The sequence below is a fragment of the Piliocolobus tephrosceles genome, chromosome 21 (genome assembly GCF_002776525.5).
Source record: "Piliocolobus tephrosceles isolate RC106 chromosome 21, ASM277652v3, whole genome shotgun sequence".
NCBI lineage: Eukaryota > Metazoa > Chordata > Mammalia > Primates > Cercopithecidae > Piliocolobus > Piliocolobus tephrosceles.
This window is the reverse complement of record NC_045454.1, coordinates 37,470,628-37,484,499: the sequence shown is the minus strand read 5'-3', so window position 1 is coordinate 37,484,499 and position 13,872 is coordinate 37,470,628. Positions and strand designations below refer to the sequence as shown.

Sequence of the window (13,872 nt, the reverse complement as noted above, 5' to 3'; positions counted from 1 at the left end):
TAGCAGGGTCTCTCAGAGCCCAAGTATGGGCTTTATCCTGTGGACAATATGGAGCCATGGGAGGGTTTTGAGCAGGAGAGAGATCAGGATTAAGAACGGATTTAAGAAGCGAGACCAAGGCTCAGTCAGTGAGAAGCAACCATAGAGGCAGATCCTTTCTTCTGGTGTGGGAGTGTCCCAAGACCGAGATCCCTGGCCAGTTCAGAACATAGGGATAGAAGGGTGCAGCTTTTACCCTGGCATGCTCTCAGGAATTCTGAGTTTCATTTCTTGCCAACCTCCCACCCTGTGTCTCTCCTTTCCAGTTGATCACTTTTCTGACCCCCTTTCCCTAACTTCAGGCAGCTCCATTTTTCCTCTTTTGAGCCCTCTGACTCTGCCCAGGCAGCCCGTCCATCAGGTACTACCTGAATCCTCCCCGTACTCTCTTCTGTTATGTGCCAGGCACTCTCACAAGTGTCAGACGTTGGGCACGTCCTCACCCTTTCACCTCTAGATTCCTCCTTCATTCCCATCACTGACCCGTCTTGGGGTGGGGTGCAGTCAGGACCTTCCCGTTTGACACTTGAGATTCAAAGCCAGATGACTGGAAACAAAACACCATCCCAAAGGTATGGGATCTGGAGCCAGACTGTGGTGCTGAAGTCTCATCTTTGCTGTGTGACTTAAGCCAGTTAATTCCCCTCTATGCACTTCATTTTCCTCAAACATATAATGCGGGCTACAACACTACCTACCTCAGGGTTGTTCTGAGGACAAAGTTGGAGGAACTCAGAACTGTGCCTGGTACACATTAGATGCTTAATAAATGGGGCCTTTATTACCTCCTCTCTGAGAAAGTCTGGCTAATAAAGCATGTTGCCTTTCAAGATAGTTTTTTTCTACCATGACTTTAAAGACTGTCTTGGAACTCATAGGCAAAAATTCTGCTATCTGTGCTCCTTGAATAATCTCTTGCCTTTTAGAGGACTGTGCATTTAGGAGGCAATTTTTTCCAAGACGGGTTGTGGTCACCTGAAAGTGCAAGGTGGTAGCAAAAGGAAAGAAGCTTCAGTTAAGGTTTTAAAATGATGTCCTACTGCAAACATTGACCTCTGTTCACAGCCTAAGGAATCCTGCACCACTGCACCCTGCTGACTTGTCAAATCTTCTCTCCAGCTCATATCCCTCCCTTGTTCCACTCAGTTGCCTTGTCCTTGATTCTTATCTCCAAATACGTTATGTTTTCTTGTTTAGTGCCATTGTACTTCCTTTGTACTTTTATGAAAGATCAGTTGCCTATACTTATTGGGTCTAATTTCTGGGATTTATATTCCAATTCATTGACCTATTGTCTTTTCTTTTACTAGTACAATATCTTGATTACTGTAACTTTACAGTAAGTCTTGAATTTGTATATTGTCATTCCTCAAACTATGTTCCACTTCTTCAATAGTGTGTTGACTATTCTGGGTCTTTTGTCTCTCCGCCTACATTTTAGAGTTAGTTTGTTGATATCCATCAGAAAACTTTCTCAAATATGTATTGGGACTGTACTGAATTTACAGAATTAGTTGGAAAGAACTGACATCCTGAGAATATTTTCTGCCTTATAAGAAATGCTCAAGGGAGTCCTGCATCTGGAAGTGAAAATAGGATAATGACCATCATGACAACACGGAAAAGTATAAAATTCACTGGCAGAGCAGATAGACTTAGGATAAAGAGAAATGAATCTAACCTAAATACTACAGGAAACCACAAAACTTTAATAGTAAACAATAAAAGAAGAAGAAAGGAAAAAAGGACATGCAAAACAACAAGGAAACAATTAAGAAAATGACAAGAATATGTCTACCTATCAATAATAACAAATGTAAGTGGATTAAATTCCCCATTTAAAAGATGTAAACTGGCTGAATGAATTTTTTTAGTGACCCAACTACATGCTGCCTACAGGAAACTCACTTCACCTCTAAAGGTGAAACAGAAATAGATAGTCCACACAAAAAAAGCACAAAAGCAAAACAGGAGTTGCTGTATTGTCTCTTCACGTTGTTGATTGATTTCTTTGCTCTGAAGAAGCTTTTTAGTTTGGTTTAACCCCATCCATCTATTTTACCTTTGTTGCTTATGCTGTTGAGTTCTTATCAAAAAACACATTGCCCGTATCAGTTTCCTCAAGCATTTCCCCAATGTTTTCTTCAAGTAATTCGTAGTTTCAGGTTTTTTCATTTAAGTCTTTAATCCATTTTGATTTGGTTTTTGAATATGGTAAGAGATAAGACTCTAGTTTCATTTTCTGCACAACTTCAATAAATGATGGTGAGAGAACTGGATGTGTACATGCAGAAAATGAAAGTGAGATAACACCTAACCCCCATTGAAATGGGGATTATAGAAAAGACAGTTTTTTTTTTTTTAATTTTTCCTGAGATGGTGGATTGGAGGCATTGTTAGCATCTTTCTCCCACTTGGAAAAACAAATGCGTGTATAAAGATTCACACTGTGAAGTTTTTTTCCAAGAAGTGACACAGGAACTTCATAGGAAAACTGAAAGAAATCACCCTTTGAAAGAAGCATGAGGCTGCAGCCTACATCACGAGCCAGGTGGACAACTGTAAGTCCCCAGAGTGTGAGAGAGGGATAAAGTACCTCCAGGATATACAGTCCCAGCAGGGAATCTGGCAATCCAGGCCACATGGAAGGTCTTAAGGAAATGGGGAAATGGGTACATTCTTGGAAACATAAACTCTCCTAGCTTGAAACAGGAAGAAATAGAAACCCTGAGCAGACCAATAACAAGCAGTGAGATTGAATCAGTAATAAATAAATTGGCAACAACAACAAGTCCAGGGCCGGATCAATTCACAGTCAAATTCTACCAGACATTCCAAAAATAACTGGTACCAATCCTACTGAAAGTAGTGCAAAAGATTGAGAAAGAGGGCCTATTCTCTAACTGACTCAGTTTATGAATTCAGTATCACTCTGATAACAAAACAAGGACATAACAACATACGAAAACTACCGACCGATACGCTTGATGAATATAGATGCAAAGATCCTCAACAAAATACTAGCTAACCAAATCCAACAGCATATCAGAAGGACTATACACAATTGTTAAGTGGGTTTTATCCCAGGGATGCAGGGATGGTTCAACATATGCAAGTCAATAACTGTGATTAATCGCATGAACAGAATTAAAAGCAAAAATCATATGATCATCTTCATAGACACAGAAAAAGCATTCTATAAAATCCAGCATCCTTTTATGATAAAAAAAGTCTCAACAAACTAAGCATAGAATAAATATACCTTAAAATAATAAAAGTCTTACATGGCAAAACCACAGCCAACATCAAATGGAATGGGAAAAACTGGAAAGCATTCCCCCTAAGAACTGAAACAAGACAAGGATGCCTACTTTCACCATTTCCATTCAATGTAGTGCTGGAAATCCCAACTACAGCAATCAGGCAAGAGGAAGAAAGAAAAATCATGCAAATTAGAAAAGAGGAGGTCAAAGCATCACTGTTTACTGATGATATGATCATATATCTAGAAAACCCTAAAGACTCCACCAAAAGACTCCTAGATTTGTTAAATGATTTTAGTAAAATCTCAGGTTACAAAATCAATGTGCACAAATCAGCAGCGCTGCTATACACGAGCAACGACCAAGCTGAGAATCATATCAAGAACTTAATCCCTTTTGTGATAGCTGCAAAAAATAAAATGCCTAGAAATACACCTGACCAAAGAGGTGAAAAATCTCTACAAGGAGAACTACAAAACACTGCTGTAAGAAATCATAGATGACACAAACAAATGGAAACACATGCCATGTTCATGAGTTGGAAGAATCAATTTGTGAAAATGACCATACTATCCAAAAGCAATCTACAGATTCGATGCAATGTCTATCAAAATACCATTATTTTTCACAGAACTAGAAAAAGCAATCCTAAATAGTGACCAAGAGACATCTAGGAGTGCAAGCTGGGCTTGGCTTTCTGGAAGGAGGATGGATCTTCAGAGATTATTTCATGTTAGACTGAGGAGTCCTCAGAGCTGGTGTGATTTTCAAGGGTCCTCTCTCCAGGATGAAGATGGGAAGGCGTTGTCTGATGAGGACATAAGAGCAGAAGCTGACACCTTCATGTTTGAGGATGAGGGTCCCAGTGTAGGATTACAGTGAGGGTCAGGATCTCTCATGCCAGGGATGTTGTGGGTAGACCCTGGATCGCTTCCCCCTTACCATTCCCCTTCCCCCATCCTCCCCCAGGCTCTCAATGCATGGGTGCTGTCCATCCTCTGATGCTGAAGCAGCCCAGAAACCCAAGACTGCCTGGCTGCCCCTCAGGCCATGACATCATGGCGAGTGGTCTCTCTTGGGTCCTGTACAACCTTGCAAGGCGCCCAGAATACCAGGAGCCCTGCTGGCAGGAGGTGCAAGAGTTTGTGAAGGACTGCAAGCCTAAAGAGATTGAATGGTGAGTACAGGTGCTGGTGGCTGTTCCTGAGCTCCATGACTCATGTTGGCAGTGTCGATGACTCTGCTCCCCAAGTGGGGAGGGGAGGAACAGTTGTTTTTGTCTACTCTGCCACTATCGTTTTGTGGGAATAGGAGCAGAGGATGACAGGCAGGGCTCAATACCCAGTCTGGCTATTAGGGGAAAAGTTGCAGGCTGTTTGGACAGAAAATATCTGCTCTACTGAGAGAATTGGTGACAATGAATGAGGGGAGATGATGCCACTTAACACGTGTTTAGTAATGAACTTCCCCTTCACTCCCTTCTTTTTATCCCGAAACGTTATTTGCATGCATCGTCTGTTTTAGTTATTACGACAACTTTGTGAGATGGTGCTACTGAAACACCCATTTACAAACGTGAAGGAGCACAGCCTGGTGGTGAGGGGGGTACAATGTGAGGCTGGGTGGGTGATCTGGTGCACAGACCAGATCCATCAGCTGTGTGACTGTGAGTAGTCACTTAAATATTTTCCAGACTTGATTTCTCATTTGTGAAATGAAAAGACAAAATGGTTAATATACTTAAAAGACTTAAAACAGGCTCCATGACTCACGTTGGCAATGTCAATCATTACCATTCCTGCTCTAGGTTGCCTGCCCCTCCCAGGGACACAGGAGGTCCACAGTGAGCTGAGCCCCTCTAGCCACTGGGACTGGAGGCACTTTCTTCTCTATCCCTAGGACTCTGGCTGTTCATCAACCTCTGGCTTTGCTCCCTGAGCCTAACAGGGATGGAACCGCCAGCAGGTGAGGTCTGTCCTTGCAGAAGGAGTGGGGATTTTGGGGGATGCACCCTACCTGACTGAGGCTGTAGGGCCAGGTGCCTGAATCCCCTGGCTGTTTGAGTTGGCAAGGGTAGTGGGGTGGGGGTGGTCTACGTGCTCCCCAACACCCAACCAGTGTCAAGAGTACTGGCTTCCCCACCCTCCTGCTCAGCAGTTCTGCTAGGAGCCACCTCCTTCAAGCCTCCCCTCACCTAAGTCCACCCCACAGGGAAATTCTGGACAGGATCTAGGGAGGGCCAGGAGGGGAGCCTTGGCCCCCTCTGTTGGGCGGAAAATCCTGCGTGTGGGAGAAGGAGCCAGGTACTCTCCAAGGGCCTCAAGATATTTCCCCTTTGGGGCCACCCTATTGCCTGAGATTCCTCCACTATAAATGTCCCTATATTAACATGGCATTGACGCTAATGAATGGGGATGGTGCAGCATGGCAGAGAGAATGGATTTGGACTTGAGGTTCTCATAGACCTGAGTTCCTATGAGCTCTGCAACTTGGACTAGGGGACTGCCCTCTCCGAGCCTCAATTTGTTTTTATGTTAAATGGACACCTTCCCTCCTCTGGATGCCATCACTCAGGTCTCTCCAACAATGCCCAGGGTTCTGGTCTAGAGAGCCGATGGGAGGGTGGTGGGACAGCTTTGGGCACTGTGATGCAGGTGAGCATCTGATACAGTCGGGTGCACATTATGTAGAACACCTGGCACATGGTAGGTGCACGTTATGTAGAGCACCTGGCACACAGTAGGTGTACTTTATGTGGAGCACCTAGCACATAGTAGGTACACTTTTTGTGGCATACTTGGCACACAGCAGGTGCTCTTTATGTAGCATATCTGGCACACAGTAAGGCACACTTTATATAGTGCACCTGACACACAGTATGTGTGCTTTTTGTCAAATATGTTGCACAGAGTACTTTTACTTTATGTAGGGGACCTAACACACGGGAGAAGCACTTTATGTGGAACATCTAGCACACAGTAGGTGTGCTTTATTTAAAGCATCTGCCACACAGCAGGTATGGTTTATATAAAGGGCAAGGGACTCAAGATACAGGTTTTGTGAAGGGCACTCAGCATGCAGTAGACACTCTTTATGTGGAGCACCTGGCACACAGTAGGTACACTATATGTGGAGTAGCCAGCACATAATAGACAAGATTTATGTAGAATACTTGACACAGAGTAGGTGTGCTTTAGGTAGGTCACCACGTACATAGTAGACATGTTCAATGTGGAGCACCTGACACAAGTGTGGCACACCTGGCACATAGTAGACAGAATTGATGTAGAGTAGCTGATACACAGTAGGTGCACTTTATATAGTGAGGCTGGCACACACTAAGTGCAACAGTAGTACCTTCCATACAGTCTTTTGCACAGAGTAGAGACAGGCACACAGCAGCTGAAGTGCTAGTTGCCATCCCCTTCCCTTTGGTCCCTCTTTTTGGAGCTCCTTCTTCTTAGGAGCCTTCCTCTGTCGCCCTCTAAGGCCTCATCTGACATCCCATTTCCCAGATGGGAAGCATGAGCCCAGGAGGGCCACATTGCCCACAGTCAGAGAAAGGACAAGGCAGAAGAAGGACTCCACTCAGAGCTCCCTTGTTCTGCCCTCCCCTGCCTGGACTCCATCCACTCACAGCCACTCTCAGCCTCAACCTCTATGCCTCCACTCTGTCCTCCTAAGCTGAGCCCAGCCTGTAGGCCTGTAGGTTCGCTCCTCCAGCTGGGCTCTTTATCCCCAGAATCTGATGTGGGTAATGCGCAGTGGGGTTGGGGCTGCATTCTTTCTTCCTGCTGCCAGCAGTCAGGTCTCAGCTCAGGCCTTTGGCTGCCTGGAGGCAGGACTTGAACTCTTGCCAGGTTGTGAAGCCAGAGATGAGAGCCTTCTGTCTCTGAATCTCCGAAGTTTGCACCAGATATGGTGCCTGATATCCTCCCCGCCCATGTTTGAAGAGGAGCCCAGATGATCTGGGACAAGGGTTGGCCTGGCCCAGCTCAACTGGCTACGAACTCTCACGCTAAGTATATGCTTTTATCTGAATGCCCTTGTCTTGGAAGGGCAGGGTGGAGGTAAACTTGGGGCTCAGATTCCCCTTTAACCAGCCCCCAACTTCCCCTGCAGACTGCCAAGAAGGTACTGAGACCTGAGAATTCAGTGCTCGTGCTGGAGCACCCTAAGCTGCACCCAGCTGGCGCAACCCGAGGTTTTGGCTGGCTGCCCAGGCACAGAAGACACACCCAGACTGTGGGGATTGGCTGCCTCAGCCCAGCCCAGCCCAGCCCAGCCTCCTAAGGCCTTCCCTAGATCAGGGACCAGGGCCAAAGACCTCCCAGCAGAAGCGGAGAGGAATTTCTGTGGGACAGGCTGTTCCCGACAAAAGGTGCCAGGCTGGGGGTGGCCGGGCTGGAGGGTCCTGGCCTGGAATGGGGAGGGCACTGCCCAAGGCTGGGGTGGCTACAAGCTGCTGGCATGGGAAACTGGTGGTTTCCTGGTAACTGAACTCCCAGCAAATTCCCAAGGATTCAGGCTGGGCCCTTCTGGACTCTAATCAGCCCATCTCTTTCCCTTTCTGTGTGGTTACCAGATCACTGGAGGCCACTTGGTTGCTGGTTTTGGTTGGGCCTTTCTGGACTTTAGATCTCAGCCCTTGTTTACCCACCTCTGAGCCCTCCCTGCCCTGCCCCCAGTAGTTCCTGATCCTGCCCTTCTCCACTGTCCCTGGAGCTCTTCCCTGTGCCTCAGGACCTCACCCTCCATCCTGTGTGCCCTTCAGGATGTCACTGCTGAGCCTGCCCTGGCTGGGCCTCGGACTGGTGACAATGTCCCCAGGGCTGCTCCTGATGCTGGTTGCGGGCTCCTGGCTCCTCGCCCGCGTCCTGGCCTGGACTTACGCCTTCTATGACAACTGCCGCCGGCTCCAGTGTTTCCCGCAGCCCCCAAAACAGAACTGGTTTTGGGGCCACCTGGGCCTGGTGAGTGTGACAACAAAATGTGCCTGGGGTCTCAGGGTGGACGGATTTCCAGGGATGCAGGAATGGTGCTCAGGGAGCTTGGTATTGATGGCATCTGGGGCGTAGGACCCCAGAGAAGCAAGGGTGATGGCTCATTCGTTCCTCTGCTCTCACTTATTCCTCTCTTCACTCACTCCTCTACCACTCACTCATTCCTCTCCTCACTCACCCATCCCTCTGTACCTACTATTTCCATCCTGTTTACCTTCAAATGCTAATGTCTTCTCAAACACCCTCACAGACACGCACAGCAATAATGTTTGACTGGCTACCTGGGCATCCCTTAGCCCGGTCGAGTGGACACCTAGAATTAACCATCACAGGAGTTGATGGCCCCCTGACTTGTTTCAGATCACTCCTACAGAGGAGGGCTTGAAGAACTTGACCCAGCTGTCGGCCACCTATTCCCAGGGGTTTACGATATGGATGGGTCCCATCATCCCCTTCATCGTTTTATGCCACCCTGACACCATTCGGTCTATCACCAATGCCTCAGGTACCCATGCAGAGCTTGTGGTGGTGGGTGCAAGGCCAACCCTCTTCGTGGTCCCTGCAGTACCCAAGCCCCTCCTTGAGTATTCATGCCCATCACTGAGACTTCTATCTCAATGTCTTCTCCCTCCATTGCCATCTGCTCCCTGCCTTGGTGTTCTGGGCACAACAGGGGCCCAAGATGCCTCAATTCAGGGCCCTTTCTTGAAGGAACCCCCATGCTTCAGGAGACGGGTCTAGACAGAGACATTTCCAGCTTCATGGGATCAGGAATGGGCAAGAGAGAGATGGATGTGACAACCTAGAGGAGAACTGGGTGTCTGCTGGGGCAGGCTGGAATGTTTCCTGGAGGAGGAGTTGTTGGAGCTGAGTCTGGACAAATGAGTAGGATTTTTTTAAAAAGTGTGTGGCAGGATGATGCAGTGGGCATCATCGGTATTTGGGGGCCCAGACAGTCCTGGCACCAGCCTTGTCCATCCCTCAGCCCAGAGCGGTAGGAGGTCTTGTGGCTGGCAGCGAATCTGGGCTGTTATTTATGTGATGTCTACCTATGATGGGTCTGTTCCTTCTACCTCATCCTGTCACTCATCCACCCTACGTTCACTGCTCTCCTCCTGCAGGCTTCAGGATTCTCCAATAGGAGAACCCACTCCAGCTGGTTGATCTCCCCTTGCTCTCTGCTCTTCTCATCCTTGGACACACCAGGCTTAGCAAGGGAAGTGGCAGCATCCCACAGAAACTATGGCTCTGACCCCAAAATCCTTAGTTACTCTATGCAGGTCACCAGCTCTCTGGCTCCTGAGGTCTCTTTCAGTTGTGAGGGATGGAAACTCAGCTTTTTGTGCTCTAAGCAAATAAAGAGAATCAAAATAGTGTAAAGTCCAGGGACAGTGGTCTTCAGGCATGGCTGGATCCAGGTGTCAATGAGTATCACCAGGAATCTGTCTCCTTTTCTTAATTTCACCATTTCTCTGCATCAATTTTTCTTTTAAGGCAGCCTTTCTCTTATGGTGTCAACCATGGGTCCCAGCAGCTTAGTTCTTGTCAGAAAGCTCACCTTTCCCCCAGGGGTCCCATAAATAGCCTATAGTTTCAATATTATACCTCGTTATATCTTTTCTGTTTAACCTGGGATCGTGTGGAGAAGTCATCACGTGTGTGGTTCAGCTTTGACAAAGGACACTTGGGGCATGTCAGAGAGTTTCTGGCTCTTCTCTGACATGTGATTTAAAATTGTCCTTCCTCCTCCTCGTCATCTCTTCGCCATGTTTGTAGCTTGTCCAACGTCTGGGAGCTAGGGTCTTTTTGGAATTGTCAGAGTCATTATTTTAGTCTTCCTGAGCCAGGTTTCGAAATCCATTCCAATCATGCTTGAAGAAAAGCCTTGGTTACACTTGGGACATGTCTGGGACATTTACGAAATCATCTTTAAACCCTATGTGGGGCTTCTCTGTGCGTTACACAGAGGTCATGTCAGACTATCTCAGGTCCATGTCAGGAGATGACAGAGAGTGCTGGGGCAGACAGGGTGTCCTGGGCTCCTTTAAAGGTATTTTGTAGAGTGTGGAGCTGTGCTCGGTTGTTGCAGAACATGTTGGGACATATAGGAGCCATGTCAAGGCGTGCTGGGCCGTGCTATGCCCTGTTAGGTTATGTCATTTGCAACTGTGCTGTTGCAGCCTCGGCTGGTCCTTCTTCCTCTATCCTCCCTTCGTCTTTTGCCCTTGGCTCCCTTCCTGCTATGCTGGGCATGGAGTGGGGAAAGTGCTGGCAGGGGGCCTTGCCCTACACCTGAAGTTCCTCTCTTGCCCTCTACATGGCCCCTCATGATCCTCATTCATGCCAGCTGCCATTGCACCCAAGGATCATCTCTTCATCAGGTTTCTGAAGCCCTGGCTGGGTGAGTACCTGCACATGAAAGGGGTTGGGGACGACCTTGGGCAGGGGTGGGGAAGGTGCTGCTCTTGCCCACTGTCCTTGGCTGCCCTACTAGGAGAAGGGATACTGCTGAGTGGCGGTGACAGATGGAGCCACCACCGTCGGATGCTGATGCCAGCCTTCCATTTCAACATCCTGAAGCCCTATATAAAGATCTTCAACAAGAGTGCGACCATCATGCTTGTGAGTCCCTTGAACTCTGGGTCCCAGCTGGAGTCTTGGGGTGGAGGAACAATGGACAGATCTGGTCTGGAATTTTGGCTCTTCTGGATGACATTGGGCCATTGCTCTTCCTTTCTGAACCTTGGTTTCCTCATCTGTAAAATGGTGAGGATAATCCCTACTTAAAAGGTCGTTTGGCACAAGTAGGTTCTCAGAAGGTGTCAATTTCTGTGTTTTTCTCACAGAATCCCTGTAAACTCAAGAGAGTAAAAGTGAAGATTGCGTAGTAGTCATTGCTGAGTACAAATCACTTCAGAACACACTGGCTTAGAGCAAAAAGGGTTTACGATTTCTAACGAGTCTGTGAGACAGCTGGCCAGTTCTTCTGGATGTGGAAGGGATCACTCTTGGCACATGAGAAGCTGTGGGTCCGGTGGGCAGCTTTGTTGATCCTGGCTTAGTTCATTCACATGTTTGGGGCTTCACTAGCTTCAGACTGATCTGGGATGACCTCAGCTGTGACACCTGGACTTCCCCCATGTGATTCTCTGCCTCCAGAAGGCACCCTGTTGCTCACGTGGCAGAGACTGTGTTCCGAGAAACTGAGAAGAGGCTGCAATGTCTGTGGACATTGTCTCTGCAATGCTTCAAAGTTCAACCAGGTTTGGGTCTATTAGAGTTACTACGTCATCATTTCACCACACTCTATTGGCCAAAGAAAGTCAAAAGTCCAGTACAGACTCAAAGGGGTGTAAAACAGAATGCATCTCTTAATGGGAGTTGCTGAAAAATTAGTGTGCAAAGGGTGTGAATACAGGGAGAAGTGAAGAATTGGGGGTCAGGATTTTGTGAAATGTCTGGCAATTTTTTTTAATATGCAAGCTGATAAGTTGGCTTGTTACTATTTCATGGATTCTAACACAAGACACAAGACTCCTGGGTCAGAGACAAAGGGTAGTTGATTACTCATGGCACAATAAGTGACATGTACTTCTTGTTGGTTTGTATCCTTTTCCTGAGTCAACCTAAATTCCATGGTGGTGACACTGGTGGGCCTCTATAGTAGTCTGCTCATGCAGTACATTGTATGACAGACAATGGGCATTAGGCTTAGGGAATTTGCTTTAATAGTGGCAGATACAAGCCTGATACCGGTCCAGGGGGAGTCACTGCCTTGTCTCTCCAGGTCGTTTTCTGCAAACACAACTCTGAGAAATGGCTCAAGTAAGAACATAATGGTCTTGCATTGGTGGCATACCCAGCAAGGACGCTCAGGGCTGATGAAGTGCCTCTTCCAACACAGGGATATTTTTGAAATGAATTTATTGCAATGGAGATGAATAAAGCAAACATTTACTGGGCACTCATCATATGCCTGAAAAAATTTCATGTCCCAATGCCAGGATATAAGTTGTCTAATTTAATTTAAAGGATTATAAATTATTCTACTACAAAGACACATGCACACGTATGTTTATCACGGCACTATTCACAATAGCAAAGACTTGGAATCAACCCAAATGTCCATCAGTGACAGACTGGATTAAGAAAATGTGGCACATATACACCATGGAATACTATGCAGCCATAAAAAAGGATGAATTTGCATCCTTTGTAGGGACATGGATGCAGCTGGAAACCATCATTCTTAGCAAACTATCACAAGAAGAGAAAACCAAAGACCGCATGTTCTCACTCATAGGTGGGAACTGAACAATGAGTTCACTTGGACTCGGGAAGGAGAACATCACACACTGGGGCCTATCATGGGGAGGGGGGAGAGGGGAGGGATTGCATTGGGGAGTTATACCTGATATAAATGATGAATTGATGGGTGCTGACGAGTTGATGGGTACAGCACACCAACATGGCACAAGTATACATATGTAACAAACCTGCACGTTATGCACATGTACCCTAGAACTTAAAGTATAATAAAAAATAAAAATTAAAAAATTAAAAAAATAACCATGTTAGGTTATGGTTATTTTTGTCCTATTGCAGATGATGAACTGAGGGCCAGAGAGATTAGAGAGCTGGACACAGTTCAATCAGTCAGGAAGTGAGCTAGGAGTGGTGGAGCAGAGATTCTATCCTGGTTGATCTGGCCCCAAAGCAGATCATCTTGATCTTTATTGAATATTTGACAGATGGGACCTAGAGGGGTGCAATCGGTTGACCAAGGGCACACAGAGCATAGGAGACACAGCTGAAACTTGAATGCTGGTCTCTTGACTCCAAGCCATGGGTCTTCATCTCCTAATACAAACAGCTTCTGCTCCCATCCAAGTCTGGTTCTTGCTGGCAATGGGTTCCTGGGGCAGAGGAGCAGCCGGCTGGTTGTGGGGGAGTCCGTCCTGATGCTTCGGGCTGGGGAGGAGCACAAAGGCGGCAGGGCCCAGCTCTAGCCCTCTTCCCTTCTCTGGCCAGGACAAGTGGCAGCACCTGGCCTCAGAGGGCCACAGTCGTCTGGACATGTTTGAGCACATTAGCCTGATGACTTTGGACAGTCTGCAGAAATGCATCTTCAGCTTTGACAGCCATTGTCAGGAGTGAGTTCCTTCCCAGGGCCTGGGATATGAATGCACGGACCAAAGGGAGTAAGTTGGGAAGGGAGGAATGAGCAAAGTAACCGGAAGTACCTTTCTGGAGGATTTGTATCATAGTTGTGCTTTGAAGGTCAAGGAAGAGAAGAAAGTGTTGTCTTTCCAGGTAGGTAGAAATATCTGGGAAAAAGCAAGAAAGTTAGGATGAGCCAAGCATGTGCAAGAGACAGTAGAAACGAGGTTGTGGAAGTAGGGGCTAGATATTAAGGACACTGAAAATCAGGAAAAGTGGTATGAAGTTTATAAAGAGATTTCTGGAGAGCTTTTGTAATTTCAGCTGATGATGAATGTGGTAAGAGTTGAGCTGTGTGGGAAACTGATAGCTCGCCACCATGCCCAGGTAATTTCTGTATTTTTAGT

The 13,872-nt window shown here is 46.8% G+C and overlaps 1 protein-coding gene across 3 annotated transcripts in view; it reads left to right on the top strand.

The window, feature by feature from the left end:
• The first annotated feature begins 7,625 nt into the window (after positions 1–7,625).
• The window catches only part of LOC111554201 (cytochrome P450 4F12), a 19,215-nt gene continuing 12,968 nt past the window's right edge, over positions 7,626–13,872 (top strand). For all 3 annotated transcript variants that reach the window (XM_023229591.3, XM_023229592.2, XM_023229593.2), the window contains exons 1-6: positions 7,626–7,683; positions 8,077–8,275; positions 8,666–8,810; positions 10,653–10,706; positions 10,800–10,927; positions 13,337–13,458. In XM_023229591.3, coding sequence (XP_023085359.2) covers positions 8,078–8,275; positions 8,666–8,810; positions 10,653–10,706; positions 10,800–10,927; positions 13,337–13,458 — 647 coding nt within the window. In that variant the 5' untranslated portion in view covers positions 7,626–7,683; position 8,077. The remainder of the gene's footprint in view (positions 7,684–8,076; positions 8,276–8,665; positions 8,811–10,652; positions 10,707–10,799; positions 10,928–13,336; positions 13,459–13,872) is intronic.